This window comes from Dasypus novemcinctus, chromosome 17, assembly GCF_030445035.2.
Source record: "Dasypus novemcinctus isolate mDasNov1 chromosome 17, mDasNov1.1.hap2, whole genome shotgun sequence".
NCBI classification, from domain to species: Eukaryota; Metazoa; Chordata; class Mammalia; order Cingulata; family Dasypodidae; genus Dasypus; species Dasypus novemcinctus.
In genome coordinates this window covers 15895912-15919919 of record NC_080689.1, presented here as the reverse complement: position 1 = coordinate 15919919, position 24008 = coordinate 15895912, and the positions used below count along the sequence as shown (strand labels likewise).

General features: G+C 37.5%; 1 protein-coding gene across 3 annotated transcripts in view; it reads left to right on the top strand.

Annotated features, from left to right (window-relative positions):
• The window catches only part of SEPTIN10 (septin 10), an 88455-nt gene that overhangs the window by 14225 nt on the left and 50222 nt on the right, over positions 1–24008 (top strand). For all 3 annotated transcript variants that reach the window (XM_058278326.2, XM_058278327.2, XM_058278328.2), the window contains exon 2: positions 20269–20337. In XM_058278326.2, the coding sequence (XP_058134309.1) occupies positions 20269–20337 (69 nt within the window). The remainder of the gene's footprint in view (positions 1–20268; positions 20338–24008) is intronic.

Sequence of the window (24008 nt, the reverse complement as noted above, 5' to 3'; positions counted from 1 at the left end):
CTTTGGAGGGCCACAAAGATTTCTTCCATCACCCAAGTACCAGTTTTTGCCTCCTTAGTGGGTTATATCTCCCTATTAAGAATACATGATTTTGAGTTTGCTTTTCTAGGAATAGGGCAACAAATGTGCTTTATTCTTATTCTGCTACTGGATTTGAAAACTTAGTCTAAAACTAAAAAACACTACAAGGTTGAATAAGGCATTTGTTTCTGCTCAGGACCTTGGCTCTATTGATATTTCTGTGGAGAATGCATTCTGAACCCATGCAGCCTATTAAAGTGAACTTTTGGAATACGACCTGTTTGGGAGATTATGATTAGCACTATACTACCTTTAAATATGTAAAGAGAAAAGGCTTTTGCAGAAGCCCAAAAATGAGCTAAGTATTAAAGGAAGAGAAGGACATAGGTTAGCAAAGAGTTGGCTGAATATTTCGGGTAGGAACTGGGTTTATCATCCATCTCAGGCTCTGTCTATACGTGCAACCTTAAAATAGTATCAGAATCCTTTTATTTGTAGTTACCAATCATGAAAAAATAGCTTTAAAATTTTCTTTAGTACACATTTTAAGGAATTAAAGAGAACTTTAGTCACTATTTTAAACTTCTTTGGGCTTTTTACTTTTTAAATGATCTAGTAATCTCTGAAGATCGTCACAAATGTTAAAGTATTCAAGATATAGTTTTTATGGATTTGTCCTTTGCTGTGTTAGATGTAAATTTGTCCTTTGCTGTAATGGAGTGCTCCTAGATGCTAAGTACCTACACTATGGCAATTGCTTTATTTGTATTATCACATTTATTCAGCCAACCTCATCAGCGGGTGGGTACTGTTATCTCCAATTTTTTGGATGAAGGTCAACTTTCTCAAATTTTGTTGAGCAAAATGCCTCTTGTTTTGTTCATGTTGTCATTGTATCTCCTTGCCCCAAGTCCTCATACATGGCTTTGACAGTTACTTAGTGCTTCAGAAGTTTGCATCTGTTGCTATCATAAGCAGTTAAATCTAACAGCCTTCTTAAGCCATACATTTGTACTGATATCATGTTAACTCTTCTCCATTGTGACATGGGTCGTTGAGACAATTTCCAGTGACTCTCTGTTTTGGGAGAAGACAGGCTGCTTGTCCTATAGTAACAGAGATTCTGTTGTATAGAAAAGAATTATAATTTACAGTTTTCACATAATCCCAAGGGCTGAAAGAACTTAATACTTTATTATAATTTGAACAACTGGAGAAAGTATTTTAATCTTGTTTTGCATTTGCATATTATACTGTATGCTTTCTTTTTATTTATAAAGAGTTGCACCTATATTATCTTAATGATTAAGTTAATCTTCAAATGTTTTAATAAGTTTTTGTTAGCTACTACTTTTCTATGTAGTGAGTACCTCCCTTTTAGCCAGAAAATCTTATGACTTTTTGAATTAATTTTTTTAATGAATTACAATTTGTGTATAGTCCTTTTTAGTATAAAGTTCTGTGAGTTTTGAAGAATGTGTATGGTTTTTTAGCCACAACCACAGTCAAGATCTAGAAGAGGTCCATCACTTGCTCCCACCTCTGAAATTCCCTTGTGCTTCTTTGTAGTCAAGTCCTCCTCCTACCCCTAGTCTACCCACTGATCCATTTTCTGTCTCCATTGTTTTGCCTTTTCTAGAATGGACTTGTACATATGCTTTGAGCTGATTTCTTTCACTAAGTACATTATTTTGAGATTTATCCATGTTGCTGCATGTTCCTTTTTATTGCTGAATAATATTCCATTGTATGTATATACCACAATTCCATTTGTTTATCCTTTCTATAGCTGAAAAACATCTGAGTTATTTGCAGTTTTTGGCTATTACAAATTAAACCTCTGTATACATTCATATACAGGTTTTTGTATGAATATAAGTTTTTATTTCAGTTGGATGGATATCTAGGAGTAGATTTGCTGACTGGTATGGTAAGTATATGTTTAACTTTATAAGAAACTGTCAACCTGTTTTCCAAAAATGAAAGTTTCTGTTGCTCTGCATCCTTGAGGTTACCTGGTATTGGCAGCTTTTAAAATTTTATTAATTCTGATAGGCAGGGGTAGTAGCAACAGAAACAAAATCACCAGTATAGCTAATGCTGCAAGTTTATTGAAAGAGAAAGTGCTTGAGCAGGGAAGAACTCCAACTGTGGAAATTGGGAGTGAGAATATCAAGATGTCCATCAGGCTAAAGGGGTTTAGAAAGGCAACTAGGAGATTTCCAAGTGGGAAGTTACAATGGTGGGTTGACATTTAAAGTTCTTTATTTCATAGGAGGGTCTTACACAGTGGGAACAGATATCCATTGGTTAATGTAGTATACTTGTCCATTTTTAATAGACTGACCCTACCAGACTGAGACCACTTTATTAGTAAATGTTGATCCGATTGCACCTTTATAAGGAATGCTCCGCTTTTGCAGAAAGTCCCATCCTTGATCAGTTTTTATCTTCTAGAAAGTCTCTGCCATGTCTCAGAAAGTGATTACTACTGGCAGCTCCCAATAAGGGTGACCATATTTTTAAAATTTAACATTATCAATATCTCATTGTGGTTTTAATTTGTAGTTTCCTGATGTCTAGTGATGTTGAGAATCTTGTCATGTGCTTATTTGCCATCTGTATATCTTCTTTGATGAAGTGTCTTTGCAAATTTTTTCCCATTTTAAAAAATTGGTTTGTTTTTTAGTTGTACAAGCTTTTAGAACTGTATTTATTTTATAAATCTTTTATGAGATATGTGATTTGCAAATATTTTTCCTGGTCTGTGTCTTGTCTTCTCATTTTCTTAACAATGTCTTTTGGAGAACAGATGTTTTAAATTTTGCTAAACCCAATTTATCTTTTTTTTTTCTTTTATGGATTCTACTTTTGGTTTGTAGCTAAGAAATCTTTGTCTAACTCAAGGTTACAAATATTTTCTCATACTTTTTCTACTAGAAGTTTTTAGGTCTCTGATCCATTTAAAGTTAATTTTTGTATATGATGCAAATTATGAAATTGAGGTTGTTGTTGTTGTTGGTTTTTTTGCATATGGATATATACTTGTTCCAGCACCATTTGTTAAAAAGACTTTCATTTCTCCATTGAATTGCCTTTGCACCTTTGTTGAAAATCTATCTTACTACCTCTCTTTTTCACATCACTTATTTCTTTCAAAGCTTTGCTTTCTTGTTTAACTGCCTCTCCTCAGTACAATATAAATTCTGAGAGGAGGAGCCATTTTTGTGGATAAAGGATGGACAGGGTGTCTAAGCAGAGGTACCGATAGTTGTAAAGGACCTGTGGTAGGGCAGAGCTCAGCATGTGAAAGAGAGGAGTCAAGAACAACCTGAAGCGAGAGGGCTTAGCACAGCCATGTAGAACAGAGGAGAGAATGGCCAAAATCGAAAGGATTGTATCAGAGAGGGAGCAGGGCATCACCATAAACATGATATTCAATATTTACTAACACAGATGAAGAACTAATAATTATGACAGTTTTCAATTTTGTATTACCTGTGTCTTGTTCCACAGCTCCCCAGAAAGTTTTGCCTACTACTGTTCTTGAGCTAAGATGGATCACACCCTACTTACGTATTTGCAGTTTTTATCCTAATACAGACATATTTGACTGATTTTACATTTGACTAAACTCTTCTCTAAGGTGGTGTTTGTGAGCTGTTTTTCAAGGTGTACTGTCATTAGTGGACACTTCTTGTAGCTTGGAGCCTGGAGTGGGTAGTTGACCATCTTGTTCATAATCTCACTTCAGGCATTCCCCTCTAATCATTCCTCCCTGCTTTGCGTGTTATTCCCTTGGAATCCCATAATTTTTTTCCTGTAATCCATTGATCTACTACCTTTTCCCTGCTCCTTGTGTCTTTCATGCCCTCTTTCTCCTTTTTGTCCAGCTGTGAGTCAATGGTCCATCATTATAATCGTTTCCTTGCCTATCTCAGCTCCTTCTCTTGTTTCATCATTTTTCTTTGGCAAAACCCCTACTTAAATTCAACTGTCCATGAAATCTATACATTCACCCTCACAGCTGAATATGACTTCAGGAAAAGCATGCCATGACCATAAAGCTCAAAGGGCCTCTTGATGTCTTTTGTACTACATTTTCCTAGTTCACTCAACCTCTCCATTTAGTTGTTTTTAGTTGTATGCATGTCTCCTATCTGTACTGCAATTTAAATTGCAGGGGTATTGTTGTATTCATCTTTAATCCCTGATGTCTGACGCCTGTTATTCTGTTCTTAAAATATAATACCTTTTAGTAAATACTGTGTATTTTTGTGGAATAAATGAAAAGCAGTGTGTATTGACAGACTTCACACTGATTCCTCAGTATTCATTCTTTCCCAAATTTTCATAGTCAATTTTAAATCCTTTTAATGAGGAACCATGCCTTCTATCCTACCTTTTATTTAAGTTTCTTTTCCAGTTGCTTTTCCTGCATTACATAAATGACTTCTCAAATTTGTTTGGCTTTTCTACCACCTAGTCTGCATGGAACATGCTTTATCTTCTATCAGTTCAAGCCTTGAGATAATCAATTCCATGAAGTCTTTTCATAGAAACTAGGTGCAATTTGTTGTGTCTTTCCTTAATCCACCCTGTCTGTAGGTGCAATGTCCATTACTGTTCTTCATTCTCTACCACATTACATACTTTTTCCTCTTTACTTGTTCTTGTTCAGAGGTATACATCCATACAGTCTGAGTTGAAAGGAACCTTAGAAGGTGATTATTCTACCTTTACTCTGTGCATTAATTGGCTCTATAGCATACCCACTGATGATAACTGTGCTTCTCTGCTCTCTGCTCTCTGCCAGTGATGGGGAGTCCACTACTTCACAGTGCAGCCCTTTCAGTTTTTATTAGACAGTGCTTACCTTTAATTTCCCTTAATTGTGTCAAAATCTGTCTGTTTTGCGTTTACTCCTTCTAGTTTTTCTCTGTTAGAGATTCATTTCCAAATTTCCAGATAGACCATAGATATTTGAGTATACTTTGCTATCACTCATTCTCTGATGAGGCAATAGGATAACATTGTCAGGAAAAACGTCAGATTTCCTTAATTCACACAGAATTAGAAAATAACTTTCAGAAGGCTTAAAGACTTACTTATAAGACATAAAGCCTTGGGAAAAATTATGTATGTTTTTAAAAAATCTCAGGGTGTGCGAAGATTTTCTAAGCTTTAAAATTAAGAAAGAAGCCATAAAGGAAAGATAGATTGGACTATATGAAAATTGAAAAGTTCAGTGAGACATTAGGAAAAAGTATTTGCAATATGCACGGCAAGCAAAGAGTTATGACCAACCATTAGAATGGTCGGGAAGCAAAAAAGAAATTCCTTGATAGGCTAATGGAAGACCAATATGAACTGGTTATTTGGCCAATAGAAATGGCTGGTGTCATGGAAAAAATGCTCATGATACCAGAAGCTGAATTAAGATACTGCTGTCTGTTGATGAGTGTTTAATGAAATGGGCACTTTGATATAGTGATATTGGAAATATAAGCAGGTAGTCTTTTTGAGGTGAAGTGAAGTTTGGCAATATGTTTATACTTTTGATTACTTCTGGGAATTTATTATAAGGGAATTAGCAGATGTACAAAATAATTTATGCTTGTACAGTTTTGTTAGTTTGGATCTTTGGCGAGGGGATGTCAAAAAGGAGTTGAGAGATTTTGGGGGAGGAGCTGGAGGAGGAGGTAATGCTGGTGAAAGATAAAGAGAGTGGAAGCAGGGTTGGGCAGGAAAAGCCTTTAAGCTGTAATACAGATTCTGACATCTATGAAAAGAAAGAGGGGAGAAAGCAGAATTTGGGGCAGAGAGTCTCAGACAGCAGTGCAGATCTTACAATCTTGTTCAACTCAGTGGAGAGCTCTGGAGCGCGGATTGCCTGTTAGAGGAGTCTGGCGTAGGGCAAAAGGGCCAGGCCCCAAGAGCCCCACTGTGCTCAGTCCTTAGCTAGGGGCTCCCTGGGCAAGAGAGTGGTCTTGTTTCTACGACGGGGCAGATCCCGAAGGTGCAGCAGTTGGAGCCTGTCAGTTAATTGCATTTTTTGTAAAGAAAGGCAGAAAGGCAAGTTATTTCTTGAAGGGAGATCCAAGTTTGTGTACCCCTTTGGCTGCTGCAAGAGGGAAGTACATTGCATTGTTACTGAAATGGCAAAAATTAGCAATAAGGTATTTTTCCTATAATAAACATAAACTATTCCTTTTCTAATTAAGGAGGAAGAAGTAATTTCAAATTAGGATTGCATTTGTATTTTAAGCATGCATCTAATAAGCTTTTGTTAAAGTTGGAGCACCTAGCTCTCTTTTTACGTGAACTACTGTCAAGTTTCCTCCATCTTGATGATTTTTTGAGGCTATGTAAAAGACTTTGCTGTTATCCTTTAACTTTTATATTTGTTGGGGGTGATGATTAGATTGAGGTTATGCTTTCATGGGACTCTGGAATACTATTATGCAAAATACTGTAACTACTATAGTAGCACACCCCTGGGGGAGATACATGCACACTGGGGCCAAGTCTTTCATACTTTGCCTTGTATTTACCTGGTCTTTTAGATCATTGTTGATTTCAGTTGAATTCTTTCTTTTTTTTTCTGGGTTATAATTTGCATCCTCATCTAGATTTGTCCTTTGTATTACTTGAATAAAGTAATGTTGCTACTTTTTTAAAGGGAAATTTCAGATTAGCAGTATTAACTATTATTAAAGTTTCCTTAACTTGGAGATTTTATAAAATTCTCTTTCAAATAATGAGTCTGTGGAATCTTTCAAACTATTTTTTTTAAAGCCAAAGACTGCCCCTCCTTCACCCCATAAAATAGGTCCAGATCAGAATTACTTTGACCATACTTTTCTTTTTGTTCTCTTTCTCTGTCTCTGTGTCTGTCTCTCATTATTTATTTCATTTGTTTTTCCTAGGGGACTCCAAAAATATCTCATAGAAGCCCAGGAATCTTTGGGGACAATTTGAAAATTTGGCTCTTTTTCTTGCATTAACTTTATAAAGATAAAAAATGTGGAAAAGTGAAGTTAAAATGAAGCTATTGTAAAGTGAAGTCAAAGTTCTTTTCTTCTGAGGCTCATTGTTACTACCTAAGGATAGGGTATAAGACAGTTTCAGGAATGTGTCCAAGTATGCTAAACAAAGTTGTTATATAGGGTCCTATATAAGACCCTATATGAGAGAATCACTAAATGTTTTCCCATAGTTGACTAATAGACAAAGGCCATCTCCTATGGAATTCAAGGGCAAATGCGTACCTCCTCAGCTGTATTGCCCATACCCTCTACCTCTCAACCTGAAATTCTGGAGGAGGTGAAGAACTTGATATTCCTCTAATTATCCTAAAATGGGCTGATACTTATTTTTATGATTTATTAAATACTACAATTAAAAAATATGTTTATAAGTATTTGTTAGACTTTGCTGAAATTTAAAGGCACAGTATTAATTTTTCCCTTCTAGGTAGTAGGTGTGTAGATTTAAATATATATGTGTTTGTGTAGGTATGATGTATTTAAAATATAAGCCACAGAAAAAGCAAATTGTCTAAGTGTACATAGTAATTTTCATTGCCTCCCTTGTGCTTTAGATTGCCTGGTATGAGTTCATGTTTTTCTTAGATAAGTTCTTTTTTTTTTTTTAAGATTTATTTATTTATTTCTCCTCCCTTCTCCATTGTCTGCTCTCTGTGTCCATTCGCTATGTGTTCTTCTGTGTCTGTTTGTATTTTCAATAGGCGATTCCAGGAACTGATCCTAGGACCTTCCAGAATGGGAGAGAGGCGATCATTCTCTTGCACCACCTCAGCTCCCTGGTTTTTGCTAAGTGTCTTATTGTCTCTCCTCTGCATCTCGTTGTTGTTGTTGTTGTTGTTGTTGTTGTTGTGTCATCTTGCTGCATCAGCTCTCCACATTGGCTGGCACTCCTGCACGGGGCGGCCCTCTCATGTGGGCCAGCACTCTGCGTGGGCCAGCTTGCCTTCACCAGGAGCTCTGGGTATAAGACCCTGGACCTCCTGAAATGTAGAAGGGAGCCCAATTGCTTGAGCCATATCTGCTTTCCAGTTAAATAAGTTCTTAAAGTCAAGGACTGTGTCTTACTACTTTTAGATTCCAGTGATTTGCATATGGTAAGTGGTTGCATGTCCCCTTGTAGATTTTCTTTCTTTTTCTTTCTTTTATTTTTAAAATTTTAAGATTCCTTAATCCTATACTGAGCTCTGTTTGCCACTAGAGGGACTCAGTCAACTTTCTCCTTGTTATTTTACCTTAAATACTGTCCTATTAATTTATTGAAAACTGTTTTTATCCTACAACTTTTGGAAATTTGACCAGTCATGTAGTATCAGTGGAAAATATTAAAGACAGCTCTTTATATTACTTTTATATGACTCATGCATACTTCCTGATTAAAATATGTATCCACAGAGATTTTTACGTAGGTTTTTGGCAGGTGTTCAGAAAAACAGGAAATGAATTAACAAAAAATGGATATTTGAGATGAACTTCCATAAATGACAGAAACTTAACCTAGGTTTTATTAATCAAATTTTGATGATAAATGAGTACAAAGCTATTCTTTTTCTTAGCAAATTTTACCTATCAACCAAAAATGCTTACTAAACAGCATTTCACAAACTCTTAATCAGATGGTATCCATTATTTCAAATACTGGAAACTATGTTCTTACCAGTAATTTTTTAAAGTTTGAGTTTCATTCAAGGTAACCAGTCCCAATACTCTAGCCTTCAGTTAATTAGTTGTGATACATATCACTTAACAGTAGACACAGCTACTCTGCTGTGAGGAAATATATGTTACATCAGGAAGTCACACTGCTAGGTCCCATCTCTGGAAAGGATAAATGATTGGTGGCCTGAGCAGGGAATGTTCTGTTCTCTTACTCAGTTTATCTATACATGGTTCTGAAGGGTCCCTAAGCATATGTTTTCTGTGATGCTCTTTGCCTTTTTCAAAAGGTCAGACTCTAAATGCATGCTTCAAACTTGTATGTAGCCTGCCACTCGTCTATCAGTCATTAACCCTATTCCTAACTTTGCAGCATGAGACCAATAACCCTTTTTTCCCACATAACTCTCATACTTGATGTTTACTTTCTCCAGAAAATAAATTCTGCCCCCTATGTATTCATCACCGAGTTTTTGTTGTGTGCTTTTTAATATGAGCATTTTCCATCTGACAAGAGTCATGTTGGAAAAATGCATTGTCAGCTACTCAGGATTTGGAAACAATGTTACGTGAAGTGGTTAAGTCACAAGGTCACCCTGCAGAAAGCTTATTTTACCTGTAAAACACCTGCAGAAGATTGTTAACATTTAAATAATTCCAGTCATGATGTGTATCAGTGTATCTACGTGTGATGGCATTCACAGTTCTGGGAGGGGGTGATGGTGCCAGGAATGCTACCCACTTCCTGTGCTGCAGTGGAAAGGTTCTCCTCCTCATCGTACATATAGACAAAGGTATTCATTGTAGCAAAGTACATTGTAATTAAAGACTAGGGGACCGTTTAAATAAAGAGAGAACACCCATATATTCTGTGCTGTAATTATAAAACAGAATACTTTACTAGGGAAGGAAGGAGGTTGAGATAGATCTGTATTGTATATTAATGTGAAACTATCTCCAGGCTATATTAAGTGAAAAAAGCATGATGCAGAGCAATAGGCTGCAACTTTTTGTATAGACCAGAGGTTCATAACCTCCCAAGTGGTCCCTGGAAAGATTTCAGGTGTCTGTATACTTGAATTGAAAATTCAAAGAAACGTTATTCTTGTGGGGACATGTTGGTGTGGGTATGATATATTGATTAAATAATACATAGTATAGTGTGGACTTAGTAGGATTTTTATTTTGGTGTCGTGTGTTCAGAACCAGTGGATAGCTGCCTGCATAAAGGTTGGTAAGGATGGTGGAGATGGTTTTATGATACCAGGGGAACACTCAAATTTCTAAATGTTTGCCAAAAATGACAGTTTGAACAGATGTTGAACTGTGCTAGGTTATCTGGTATTGAAATTATGGGAAAGTTGTATAACATAAGTTTGAATAATCCTAAAATTTAATTTAAAGACATGCCAATGTATACTGTCATAAAACTATCTGCTGCTACATTCTGAGAAGGGGTTTGTGGTTTTCTCCTGACTTGGCAAAAGGGTCTATGGAACAAAAAAGGTTAAGAACCCCTGGTATAGACAAAAGAGACCTGCATATGCTTATATATATATGGTCTGTCTCTGGAAGGATATAGAAGAGTCTCATTGCCTCAGTGGATAAGAGCAGAGATACTGAGGAATCAGGGTGTTTTGGGAGGGAAACTTATTTTGTACTGTATTCTCACGGTACTGATTGCCTTTCCTCCCCTATGTCCTCCATGTATAATATTACTTTTTAAAAGTGCCATATTTTCTCAGTATCCTGTCCTGTATTCAAAAGTAGGGTAGCAAGGAGTTACAGGAAGATGGTGTCACACTAGGCAGTCAGGGCTCAGCTCGCTCCACAAAAACAACAGAGAAAGAGCCAGAAGCTGTCCAAGGGACCTGCTTTGGGGATCAGCAGATCAGGACAGTGCTTCACAACTCCCAGGAGGACAAGGGACAGAGAGATGAAGAACTCAAAACAACAAAAGAGAGTTATCAAACCACTGTGGTGGCCAGGACAGGCTCCTATCCCCCACCCCCAAGATATTAAGCCTGGATAAAACCCCTGGCCCACTGCAGCCAACTGGAAGGGGAACAGACATCTTCCTCCCTGTTACCGGTTATAAGGGAAAAAGGAAGGGGAGCCGGGGATTTTCTCTTGTATGAATTTAGCCAGCACAGCCTACTCTGAATCTTGGTGCTGGCCAGATCAAAACACAGGAAAGTAGAGATTGGAAGAAAGACCTCCATGGAAAGGTGTGCCAGTGAGTGCCATCTGCTGGCTGGCATGGAAATTGCTCAGAGAAAAACTGCTTTTAGGTCTCTCTTATCCCGAACTCCTGGGAGAAAATCTATAACCCATTAGTGAGTCCCTGGCCTGATTTTGATAACGTAAGCTGGGAAATTTTAAAGACTTAGAATAAGTTGAACCAAATATCAAAGAAGAGCTGTGAAAACAAAAAAACAATAGGCAAGAGAGGGAAATGGGCCGTGAGAGTAAATTCACCAACAGGTTCAGATTCCTAGACATCAGGAAAAAAACTACAAGCCATACTAGGAAACAGGAGGAGATGCCCAGTCAAAGAAACAAACCAAATATCTGAAGAGATACAGGATTTAAGACAATTGATCAGTGATAATCACACAACTCTCTTAAATCAATTCAAAGAATTGAAAGGAAATATGCCTAAAGAAATAAAGGATATTAAGAAGACACTGGGGGAAACGGACTTTGGCCCAGTGGTTAGGGCGTCCGTCTACCACATGGGAGGTCCGCGGTTCAAACCCCGAGCCTCCTTGACTCCGTGTGGAGCTGGCCCATGCACAGTGCTGATGCGCGCAAGGAGTGCCGTGCTACACAGGGGTGTCCCCCGCGTAGGGGAGCCCCACGCACAAGGAGTGCACCCATAAGGAGAGCCGCCCAGCGCGAAGGAGGGAGCAGCCTGCCGAGGAATGGCGCCGCCCACACTTCCCGTGCCGCTGACGACAACAGAAGCGGACAAAGAAACAAGACGCAGCAAAAAGACACAGAAAACAGACAACCGGGGGAGGGGAGGGGAATTAAATAAAATTTAAAAAAAAAAAAAAAAAAGGATCCCTTTAAAAAAAAAAAAAAGAAGACACTGGGTGAGCATAGAACAACTGGAAAGCCTGCAAAGAATGAAAGAATGAAAGAATGATGGATAAGATTAAAAACGTTAGAGACAAATAAGAGCTGATTTGAATTGCTCAAAGAATTAGTGATTTTGAAGATTGAGCATCTGAACTAGAAAAGACAGGAGAACAGAAAGAAGAGAATGGAAAAAATAGAACAGGGGCTCAGTGACTTGAGTGACAATGCAAATACACAGACGTACATGTTATCATTGTCAGAGAATGAGAAGAGAATGGAAAAGGGGCAGAAAGAATATTTGAGGAAATAATGGCTGAAAACTTTCCAACCCTTATGAAAGACATAAATATCAGTTTCCAAGAAGGACAATGCACCCCAAACAGAATAAATCCAATAGACCTACAGTGAGACACTATTCAGAATGCCAGATGTGAGAGATAAAGAGAGGCTTTGGAAAGCAGCAAGAGAAAGGCAAAACATTACATACAAGGGAACCTCAATAAGATTGTCACCCTCTCAGCTGAAACCATGGAAGCAAGAAGAAAGTGGTATGATGTATTTAAAGTACTGAAGAGAAAAACTGCCAACCAGGAATTCTGTATCCAGCAAAACTGTCCTTCAGAAATGAGGGTGAGTTCAAAGTCTTCACAGATAAACAAAAACCAATAGAGTATGTTACCAAAAGATCAGAATTACAAGACAAAATAAAGGAGGTGCTACAGCCTGGGAGGAAAAAACAAAGGTAAGAGACTTGGAGAAAAGCGTAGAAATGATGATTTTTAAGAAGAGTAAATTAAAGGATAAAAAGACAGACAACAGATATGACAACAGAAAGCCAAAGGACAAAATGGATGAAGTAATGCCTTTACAGTAATAACATTGACTGTTAATGGATTGAACTCCTCAATCAAAAGACATAGGTTGATAGAAAGGCTGAAAAAAGTATGAGCCATCTATATGTTGTCTACAAGAGACTAACTTCAAATGTAAGGATACAACCAGGTTAAAAGTTAAAGGTTGGAAAAAGATATTCTGTGAAGAAAGTAACCAAAAAAGATTGGAGTACTGATACTAATATCAGACAAAATAGATTTTTAATGCAAAACTATGATAAGGGATGAAAAAGATCAGACATTAATAAAAGGGGCAATTCACCAAAAAGAAATAACTGTACTAAATATTAATGCATTAACCTGAGTGCCTCAAGATATATGAGGCACACACTGGCAAAACTGAAGGGAGAAATAGATGTCTATGCAGTGATAGTTGGAAACTCCAACTCTCAGTATTGGATAGAACGTCTGGACAGAGGATAGATAAAGAAACAGAGAGCTTGAGTAATATGATAGATGAACTAGACTTAACAGATCTCTATAGAGTATTGAACCCCCAAACAGCAGGATATACATTCTTTTCTTTTTTTTTTTCATCTTACATTAAAAAAATATGAGGTCCCCATATACCTCCCACCCCCCTCACCCCACTTCTCCCCCCATAACAACCATCTCCTCCATCATCATGAGACATTCATTGCATTTGGGAAATACATCTCTGAGCACAGCTGCACCTCATGGTCAATGGTCCACATCATAGCCCACACTCTACCACGTTCCACCCAGTGGGCCATGGGGGGACATACAATGTCCAGTAACTGTCCCCGCAGCACCACCCAGGACAACTCCAAGTACTGAAAATGCCTCCACATCTCATCTCTTCCTCCCATTCCCTACTCCCAGCAGCCACCATGGCAACTTTCTCCACACCAATGCCACTTTTTTCTTCAATTACTAATCACAATAGTTCATGAATAGATTATCAGTAAGTCCACTCTAATCCATACTTTATTCCTCTATCCTGTGGACCTTGGAATGGTTGTGTCCATTCCACTTCTGTAACAAGAGGGGGCTTAGATTCCACATGGATGCTGGATGCAATCCTCCTGCTTTCAGTTGTAGGCACTCTTGGCTCCATGGTGTGGTGGTTGACCTTCTTCAACTCCATGTTAGCTGAGTGGGGTAAGTCCAATAAACCAGAGTGTAGGAGCTGAAGTCTGTTGAGGCTCAGGGCCTGGCTATCACATGGTCAGTCCAGAGATTCAGGTCCCCTGGGTATGCATTAAACCCCAGCACCAACTACAGTTCTGGTAAAAGCAACAGGAGAGGCTTGTGAACAGAGATCACATCTGAGTCCAGTTTCATCACAAAGAAACATAAACTCCAGAGTAGGGCCAACTGACATGGCACTGAACTCCATCTGCCATGACCATAGAACCTGTGGGTCTCTGTAGCCCTCAGAAGAACCAATACCTGGGGTTGTATCTACTTTATTTGTCTCTGGGACTCTGCTCAGGTGTGCATAAGGGCAACCCCTCTGATAACCTCCCAGTTCTTTTTGGAGACTCAAGCCATATGAACTCATTTGTCCTTTCCATTTCCCCCTTTTATTCAGGTCAAAAAGCATTTTTAACTCCTGGTATTATATGTAGATTGAGATATTCTGCTGGTCCAAGTTGACCCTTTTATTCAATGTCATTTTCTAGTTACAGCATCAGCTGGTACTTGGTAGTAATCCCTCGGCGCCAGTGAGGCTCATCCCCAGGAGTCATGTCTCACGCTGGGGGGAAGGCAACACATTTACATGCTGAGTTTGGCTTCGAGACTGGCCACATTTGAGCAACACGGAGGCTCTCAGGAGGTAACTTTTAGGCACCCTACAGCTCTAGGCCTTGTTCTTATTTCAGGTGCACAGGCTCACAAGCATAGTCATTAGTATCAAGGGCTCATTGTTGGCCCTTCATTCTTTTTTGGTCTTTGCCGTTGCATTTGGGGGATTGTTGCTGTTCCTTTAGGGACTGTGATAGAGCTCCCCTGGCTAGGAACTCAGCACTCCCTCAGTTGTTGTTTTTAATTGTATCCACTATGAAAATATCCAAACATTTTTATGTACCCTGGATATATGCCCTGAGGGTATACATTCTTTTCAGACACTCATAGATCCTTCTTCAGGATAGACCATATGTTGGGTCATAAGACAAGACTCAATAAATTTATTTAAAAGATTGAATTTATACAAAACAGTTTCTCTGATCATAATAGAAGCTGGAAATCAATTATGGTTGGAAAAAGGGAAAATTCACAAATATATGGGGATTAAACAGCACACTCTAAAATGATTAGTGGGTCAAAGAAGAAATTGCAAGAGAATTTAGCAAATATCTTGAGATGAATGAAAATGAGATTACAGCATATCAAAACCTATGAGACACCACAAGGACAGTAGTGAGAGGGAAATTTATAGCTCTTAGTGCATACATTAAAAAAGAAGGAAGAGCTAAAATTGAAATCTAACTGCACACCTGAAGGAACTAGAAAAAGGAGAGCAAACTAATCCCAAACCAAACTGAAGGAAAGAAGAGTAAAGATCAGAGCAGAAATAATGAAATTGAGAACAAAAAAATAATAGAATCAACAAAATCAAAGTTGGTTCTTTGAGAAGATCAACAAAATCAACAAGTTCTTACCTAGACTGACCAAGAAAAAACAAAATCAGAAAAGAAAGGGGAGACATTACCACTGGCCATGCAGAAATAAGAGAGATCATAAGAGAATACTTTGAGGAAGTAGATGTGGTTCAAGCAATTAGACTCCTGTCAACCATATAGAAGGTCCAGAGTTTGATGCACAAGGTAGGTCTCCTGGTGAAGGCAAGCTGGCCTGTGTGACAAGCAGGCCCATGCAGAGTGCTGGCCTACACAGAGTACTGCCCCGTGCAGGAGTGCAGCCCCACGCAGGAGTTCTGGCCCATGCAGCAAGCTGGCACAGCAAGATGATGCAACAAAGGGAGACACAGAGAAGAGATAATAAGAGACATGGCAGATCAGGGAGCTGAGGTGGCTCAAGAGAGTGATTGCCTCTCTCCCACTTTGGAAGGTCCTGGGATCGCAGACACAGCAGAACACACAGCGAATGGACACAGAGAGCAGACAGTGGGGGTGGGGGAGAGGGGGATAAATAAAAAAAATTTTTTTTTTAAAAAGAGTATACTTTGAACAGCCTTATGCCAAAAAACTAGACAGTACAGATGAGACGGACAAATCCTAGAAACAGATGAACCGCTTATGCTGACCCTAGAAGAAACAGAAGATCTCAACAAACCAACCACAAGCGAAGAGATTGTGACAGTCATCAAAAACTTCCCAAAGATGAAGAGCCCAGGACCACATGGCTTAACAGGTGTCTTCTACCAATCATTCAAAGATGTTCTAATAATAGTATTGTTCAAGTTCTTCCAAAAAATTGAACAGGAAGGAACACTACCAAACTCATTCTATGAAGCTAACATCACCCTAATACCAAAACCAGATAAAGATACTATGAAAAAAGAATATTACAGACCAATACCCCTAATGAATGTAGATGCAAAAGTCCTCAACAAAATACTGGCAAACCAAATCCAAAAGCACATTAAAAGAATATATACCACAATCAAGTGGGTTTTATCCCAGGTTTGCAAGGGTGGTTCAACACATGAAAATCAGTTAGTGTAATAAACACTGATAAATTGAAGAAGAAAAATCCCATGATCCTTTTGATTGATGCAGAAAAGGCATTTGACAAAATACAGCACCCTTTCTTGATAAAAGCACTCCCAAAGATAGAAGGAAGCTGTAGCAGTTTGATATGGTTATGAATTCCAAAAATAGATATTGGATTATGTTTGTTATCTGGTCTGTACCTGGGCGTGATTGAGTTATGATTGGGGCTTTGATTGGGTCATATCATTAGGGCATTGAGTCCCCACCTCTTGGCGGGTGGGGACTCACAGGTAAAAGGCATGGCAAAGGACAAAGTTGAGGGTTTTTGATGTTGGAGTTTTGATATTGGTGTTTGATGCCGAAACCTTGAGCTGGAGCCCCAGGAAGTAAGCTCACAGAGGAAAGAGAAGCAAGGCCCCAGAAGGGAGGAACCCAGGAAGCCTGAACCCTTGCAGATATCGGCAGCCATCTTGCTCCAACACGTGAAAATAGACTTTAGTGAGGGAAGTAACTTAGGCTTTGTAGCCTGGTATCTGTAGGCTCCTACCCTAAATAAATACGCTTTATAAAAACCAACCAGTTTCTGGTATTTTGCATCAACACCCCTTTGACTGACTAATACAGAAACTTTCTCAATATGGTAAAGTGCATATATGAAAAACCTGCAGCTAGCATTGTACTCAATGGTGAAAGACTGAAAACTTTCCTGCTGAGATCAGGAAGAAGAGAACGCTGTCCACTGTCACCACTGTTAATCAATATTTTGCTAGAGGTTCTAGTAGCGCAATTAGGCTAGATAAATAAAAGGCACCCAAATAGGAAATGAAGAAATAAAACTTCCACTATTCCTTGATGATATGATCCTATATCTAGAAAATCTTGAAAAAATCCACGACAGAGTTACTATAACTAATAGATGAGTTCAGCAAAGTGGCAGGATACAAGATTAATACACAAAAATCAGTAGTGTTTTTATACACTACTGATGTACAATCTGAGAAGGAAATCAGAAAAGAAAATTCCATTTATATTAGCAACTAAAAGAACCAAATATTTAAGAATAAACTTAACTGAGGACATAGAGGACCTGAATTCAGAAAACTACAAAACATTGCTAAAAGAAGCCAAAGAAGACTTAAATAAATGGAAGGATATTCCATGTTCATGAATTGGAAGACTAAATATCACTAAGATGTCAATTCTGCCAAACTGATTTATAGGTTCAATGCAATCCCAATAAAAATGCCATTTTTTGCAGAAATGGAAAAGCCAATAATTAAATTTATTTGGAAGGGTAAAGGGCCCTAAATAGCCAAAAATGTCTTAAAAGAGAAGAATGAAGTTGGAGGATTCTCATTTTCTGACTTTAAAGCATATTACCTAGTTACAGTGCTAAAAGACAACATGGTACTTGCTGTTTTTTGGTAAATTGACCAGTGGAACCAAATTGAGAAGTCAGAAATAGACCCTTATATCTATAGTCAGGAGATTTGTTTTGTTTTGTTTTGTTTAGTTTTCCAGGGGCTGGGGAATGAACCCGGGAGCTCTTATGTGGGAGGCCAGCACTCAACCACTGAGCCACATCTTCTCCCCTGGGTTTTGTTTTTGCTTGTTGTTTATTTCCATTTTCCTTAGGAGGCACCAGGAACTGAACCCAGCACCCCCATGTAGGAAGCAGGCGTTCAACTGCTTGAGCCACATCTACCCGCCTCAAGAGATTTTTGATAAGCCCTCCCAGCTGGGCCAGAGCAGTCTATTCAACAAATGGTACTGGGAGAACTGGATAGCCATATCCAAAAGAAAGAAAAAGGACTCCTGTCTCACACCTTATACAAACATTAACTCACAGTGGATCAAGGAGCAAAATGTAAAGGCAACAACGATAAAACTCCCAGAAGAAAATGTAGGAAAACATCTTCAATGTCTTGTGATAGGCGGTAGTTTCTTAAACCTTATACCCAAAGTACAAGCAACAAAGTGAAAATAGAGAAATGGAACCACCTCAAAGTTAAACACTTTTGCACCTTAAAAGGACTTTGTGAAAAGGATGAAAGGGCAGCCGACTCAATGGGAGACAGTATTTGGCAATCATATCTGATAAAGGTTTAATATCCACGGTATATAAAGAGATACTACAACTCTTCAACAATAAAAGGACAAATGACCCAATTAAAAAATGGACAAAAGGCCTGAATAGACATTTGTCCAAAGAAGAAATACAAATAGCCAAAGAAACACATGAAAAAATGTTCAGCATCACTAGTGTTTAGAGAAATGCAAATCAAAACTGCAATAAGATATCATTTCACATCTGTTAGACTGGCTGCTATTAAAAAGTCGGAAAACTGTAAATGTTGGAGAGGATGTGGAGAGATAGGAATGTTTATTCACTTTTGGTGGGAATGTCCACTGTGGAGGACTGTTTGGCAGTTCCCTAAGGAAGTTGAATATAGACTTGCCATGTGATCATGCAATACTGTTACTAGTGTATACCTAGAAGAACTGAGAGGAGTGACATGAACAGACATCTGCACAGTGATGTTCATAGCAGTGTTATTCACAATTGCCAGAAGTTGGAAACAACCCAGGTGCCATCAGCTGATGAACTGGTAAACAAATTGTTGTGTGTATGCACAATGGAATATTATAAAACAGTAGAAGAAATGAAGTTGTGAAGCATATGACAGCATTGGTAAACCTGGAGGACATTATGCTGAGTGAAGTAAGTCAGCTACAAAAGGATGAATACCATATGATTGTGCCGTTATGAACTAAATATATTGTGTAACCTCATGGAGTTAATAAATAATTAGAATATAGGTCACCAGAAAATAGAATGAGGGTGAAGAATGGAAAGCTGAGGGTTAATCTGTGGAGAGTTGGTCCCATAGTGTTTGTAAATTTTGAAATGAATAGAAATGGTGAAAGCACATCATAGTGTTTGTAGCTAGCAGAGCTATTGTATGAGTATAGTGATGGTTGAAAGGGTAAGTCTAAGGACATGTAATTACTAGAAGGAAAGTTAAAAAATGTAACTTGAGACTGTATAACATAGTGAAACCTGATGTAAAATAAAAATATGGGTGATATTGCATATATGACTGTTTTTACAAAATGTAAATACAAATAAACTAAAGATATGGAAACAATAGCAGCTATGTATGGCAGGGAAAGCATAGCGTGAGATGTGATGAGGTTTTTTGTTTGTTATTATTGGATAATGAAAATGCTCTAAAATGATTGAAATGAATGTGCAACTATGAGATTATACTGAATATCATTCATTTTACACTTTTGATGGATTTATGCTTTATTAATATGTATCAATAAAACTGATTTGTTAAATATTTTCATCAGTGAAAGCATTGGAAATTGGGGAAAAAAGCAGATATGAGAATCTAGCTATCTTCTATTGTCAGATATTAAGGAGATTTAAAAAATGTGAAAAATTGCACTGATTTTTATAATTATTTTAAGTATATAAAGTATATATTAAACTGTAAAAATAAAGGAAAGTAGGGTAGCTGTGCCATTTTAAGCAGAGTTGCTTTGAAATTAGCACTTCTCTTATACCTCTCTTCCCTCATTACTTACTGCTGCAAACAAAGTGAATATACATTTGGATTACAACTTGGGACAGTAGAAGGAACATTGGCTTTGGAATCAGTTGAAATATTTACTGGCTGGAATGACTTTGGGCTCATTAAGTTACCTGACCTTTCTGAATCCTAATTCTCTCATCTTGGCTGTCGGATAATAATATGTTTAGCTCAGATCTGTTGTAAGAATTAAATAATAAAATGTATTTAATGAGTGAGCATAGTGATGGACATATAATAGGATTTCTATAAATATTTATTTTAAATGGGTGTGAAGTGTTATCTCATTGTGGCTTTGACTTTTAAGTTTTTATTTCTTCTTTACCAGCTCCTTGGATCACACATGGCAGCAAAAGCAACTTGTACATCCTCACAAATGTCTGATGATGAACAGAAAGTGAGTATACCTCTTAAATAGAAGACTGTATAATATTGTATTCTAAATGCATCTATGATTTCAAAATAACTAATTGGAGAATTTACAGAGACTTTTGGGATAGGGACTTATGTATATTTGTTTTTACCTTGAATGTGAGTAAAATTTTGTACTGATACAAATTAAAACTCAGTGATGGTGCATGCTTCCCATGTACTAGGTCCCAGTTTCAATCCCCAGTACCTCCTAAAAACAACAACAACAACAACAACAAAAAACCCAATGATGGATTGAATAATTCATTGAATATTTACTTGTCTCTATCCTATTTGACATTAAAGAAAAACAAATTAAAGTGCCAAGTACTTCAGCAACATTCAGCTTTTTTTTTTTTAAGAAATACTGGGGAATAAACCTAGGACCTGGTACATGGGCAGGTACTCGACCACTGAGCTACATCTGCTCCCCAATGAGAGTTGGATTTTTGTTTGGTTTGCTTTTAGGAGGTACTAAAGATCGAACCTGGGACCTCATACATGGGAAGCAGGCATTCAACCACTGGAGCTACATCTGCTCCCCTAGCACTACTTCTGATGGATTATTTGTAGAGCTCTGTGAACTATAGAAAATCTTTATTAACAGAGTTTAGGAAGTAGCTGGATGGCCACCTGAAAGATGCTTTACTGAGTAGGAGATTAAATCTTAGTTCTTCTAAGGTTCCTTTTAAGGTGTACCTGTATATGAGAGACATTTTGGGTAATTCACATTAAAATTTATTTTCAAAACAAGGGAGTAAATTTAACTTGTTGAAAGAGGTAAGTTACAGATTTTTAAAAAGAAAATTTAAAATACAAATATGGGTAATTCAGTTAAAATTAAATAATTCTCCATAGTTCTGTGTTCCAGTAAATATAGACTCATCCTGTTTTCCCTTCTACTTGCCACATTTTTGATAAATCTTAATTTGACCATCCAACTATTATCCTTTTTGTCTTCTTTCTCTCATCCTTTTGAGTGAATAGTGTATTTCATCATTATTTTATCATCACCCAAACTTTGAATTACTCTTAATCTGCCTCCTAATGCATTGCTTTGCTGAAAACTATTATCAAAGTCACTAGTAATCTTTAAGTGACTAATCCATTGAGTGGCCATTGCTAATTCCTTATTATCTCTGGCCCATCTTATGTGTTAAATCTTGGTGACCATTTCCTTTTTTTTGAAATGCTTCCTTTATTTCCATGACATTAAAATCATAACATTTGATAATCAGAAGACATCCTAGAAGTTGTTTAGTTCAACTTTTTTCTAGTAAATACTTGCTTTCTACAAAAAGTCTAACAAATATTCTTCCAGTCTTTTCTTAAGCATTTTCATGACTGTGAAACATGTTTTTTGCTTCCTCTCTTTTTTTAATCATGAAAACAATGTGCTTACATGACTAAAAAGGATTCAAAGGGTACAAAAGAGAATGCAGTGTACCAGTTTTCTATTGCTGCGTAACAAATTACCATGATCTTAGCTGCTTAAAACAGCACCATTTATTAACTCACAGTTTTGTAGGTCAGAAGGCCAAGCATAGCTGAACTGGTTTCTCTACTCTGGATCTCACACACAAGCTGTTTAATTTGGAAGCTCTGGGGAGGAATTTGCTTCTGAATTCTTTTTCAGGTTGTTGGCAGAATTCAGTTTCTTGCTGGCTATTGACAGGGAGCTGTTGGTCCTAGAAGGTGTTCTTAGGTTCTGTCCATGTTGCTCCCTCTGTCTTCAAAGCCATCAGGGGAGAACTTAATGCCTTTTGAATCCCCCTCATACTTCTATTCTCTTTCTTCAAGAAGTGGTCAGTCCCTTTTAAGGGCTTGCCTGATCAGGTTAGCACTACCAAGAATAATCTCCCTTTCTTAAAGTTAACTAATTTGGGACCTTAATTAGGTCCCCAAAATCTCTTCACAGCAGCAGTTAGATTAGTATTTCATTGACTAACTGGTAGAAGGTGTTTGTATACCAAAGGTTGTCAATTTGGGGGAAGTCTTAGAATTCTGTCTTCCACATACAGTAAAAAGTAGTCTTTCACACCCTAAACCCTCAAGTTAACTACTCAGAGTAGTCTCATACCTTTTGAAATGTTTTTATCCATATTCATATATATGTATGAATATATGAAAAACTATATATTGGTGGTGTTTTTTTACTCAAATCACAGTAAATATACCATTGCTTGGATATAGCCTTTGAGATTCATCCATGTTGTGGCAGCTGTCAGCATTTAGTATGAATATACCACAATTTGTTTATCCATTCACCAGTTTGGACATTTGGGTTGTTTTGTGTGTGTGTGTGTGTGTGTGTGTGTGTATTTATATATACTTATATATATAAAACATATGTGTATATATGTTTTGCAGATATTTTCTCCTAGTCTGTGACTTGCATAGTCCTTTTCTTTAATGGTGTTTTTTTATGACCAGAAGACTTAAATTTTGATGAAATAGATAAATAATAAATAGACTGCCATAATACCATACTCCTTGATGATTGTGGGTTGATGAATAGGTAGTGTATTAGTCAGGCAAAGGGATGCTGATGCAAAATACCAGAAATCAGCTGGTATTTCTAAAGGGTATTTATTTGGGGTAGAAACTTAGAGTTACCAGGTCATAAAGCTCAAGTTACCTCCCTCACCAAAGTCTATTGCCACATGTCGGAGCAAGATGGCTGCTGTTGCCTGCCAGGGTTCAGGCTTCCTGGGTTCCTCTCTTCCCAGGGCTTAGCTGCTTTGCTTTCCACAAGGCAGTTGTAGACTCTCAGGCAACCAGCTCTGTTGTTCTCCCCAGGGCTCGATTCTCTCCAGACTCAACTGCTCTGGTCCTCTGTGTGCTTGCTTCCCGGGCCCCAGCTCAAAACTCCAACTAACTTTTCTGCTATGTTGTTTTCTCTGTGAGTCCCCACCCCTTGGTGGGTGTAGCCCAATCAAAGCCCTAATCATAATTTAATCATACCCAAAGGGAAAGACCAGTTTACAAACATGATCCAATATTTCTTTTTGGAATTCTTCAGTAATATCAAACTGCTACAGGTAGTATAAGTCCTTCAATGTTATTGTTTTACAAAGTTGTTTTATCTATTTTAAGTCTTTTACATTTCTATATAAATTTTAGAATCAGCTTGTAATTTCTATGCTGATAGTACATAGTTGGGACTTCCTTTCTTATTCATTCTGACAATCTCCTTTTAATTGGAATTTGTAGACCTGCACTGTCCAGTACAGACACTTTAAATATCATTAGTCCTATGTGGCTATTTAAATTGAAATTAGTTAAATTAAATAAAATGAAACATTCACTTCCTCAGTTGCACTAGTCACATTTAAAGTGCTCGATTGCAGCAAGTACCTAGTGGCTACCTGTTAGACAGCTCACATATCCCATTTGCTCTTCCATATTTATGATTCCATTTTATTTCCACTATTGGCTTATTAGCTCTTTTGGTCTTTTAAAAAAATTTTTATGGTAACTGATCTAGGCTTTTACCTCTTTCACTCTGCCTTCAAACAGTGTTATACTGCTTCATGTATAATAAAAGAACCTTGCAAGAGTATTCTTAAATTACTCTATCCCATCTTTTGTGCTATCATTATCACACTTGTACTTTTTTTTTTAATTGGAAAATTTTAAAGAAAAATCATGATACCA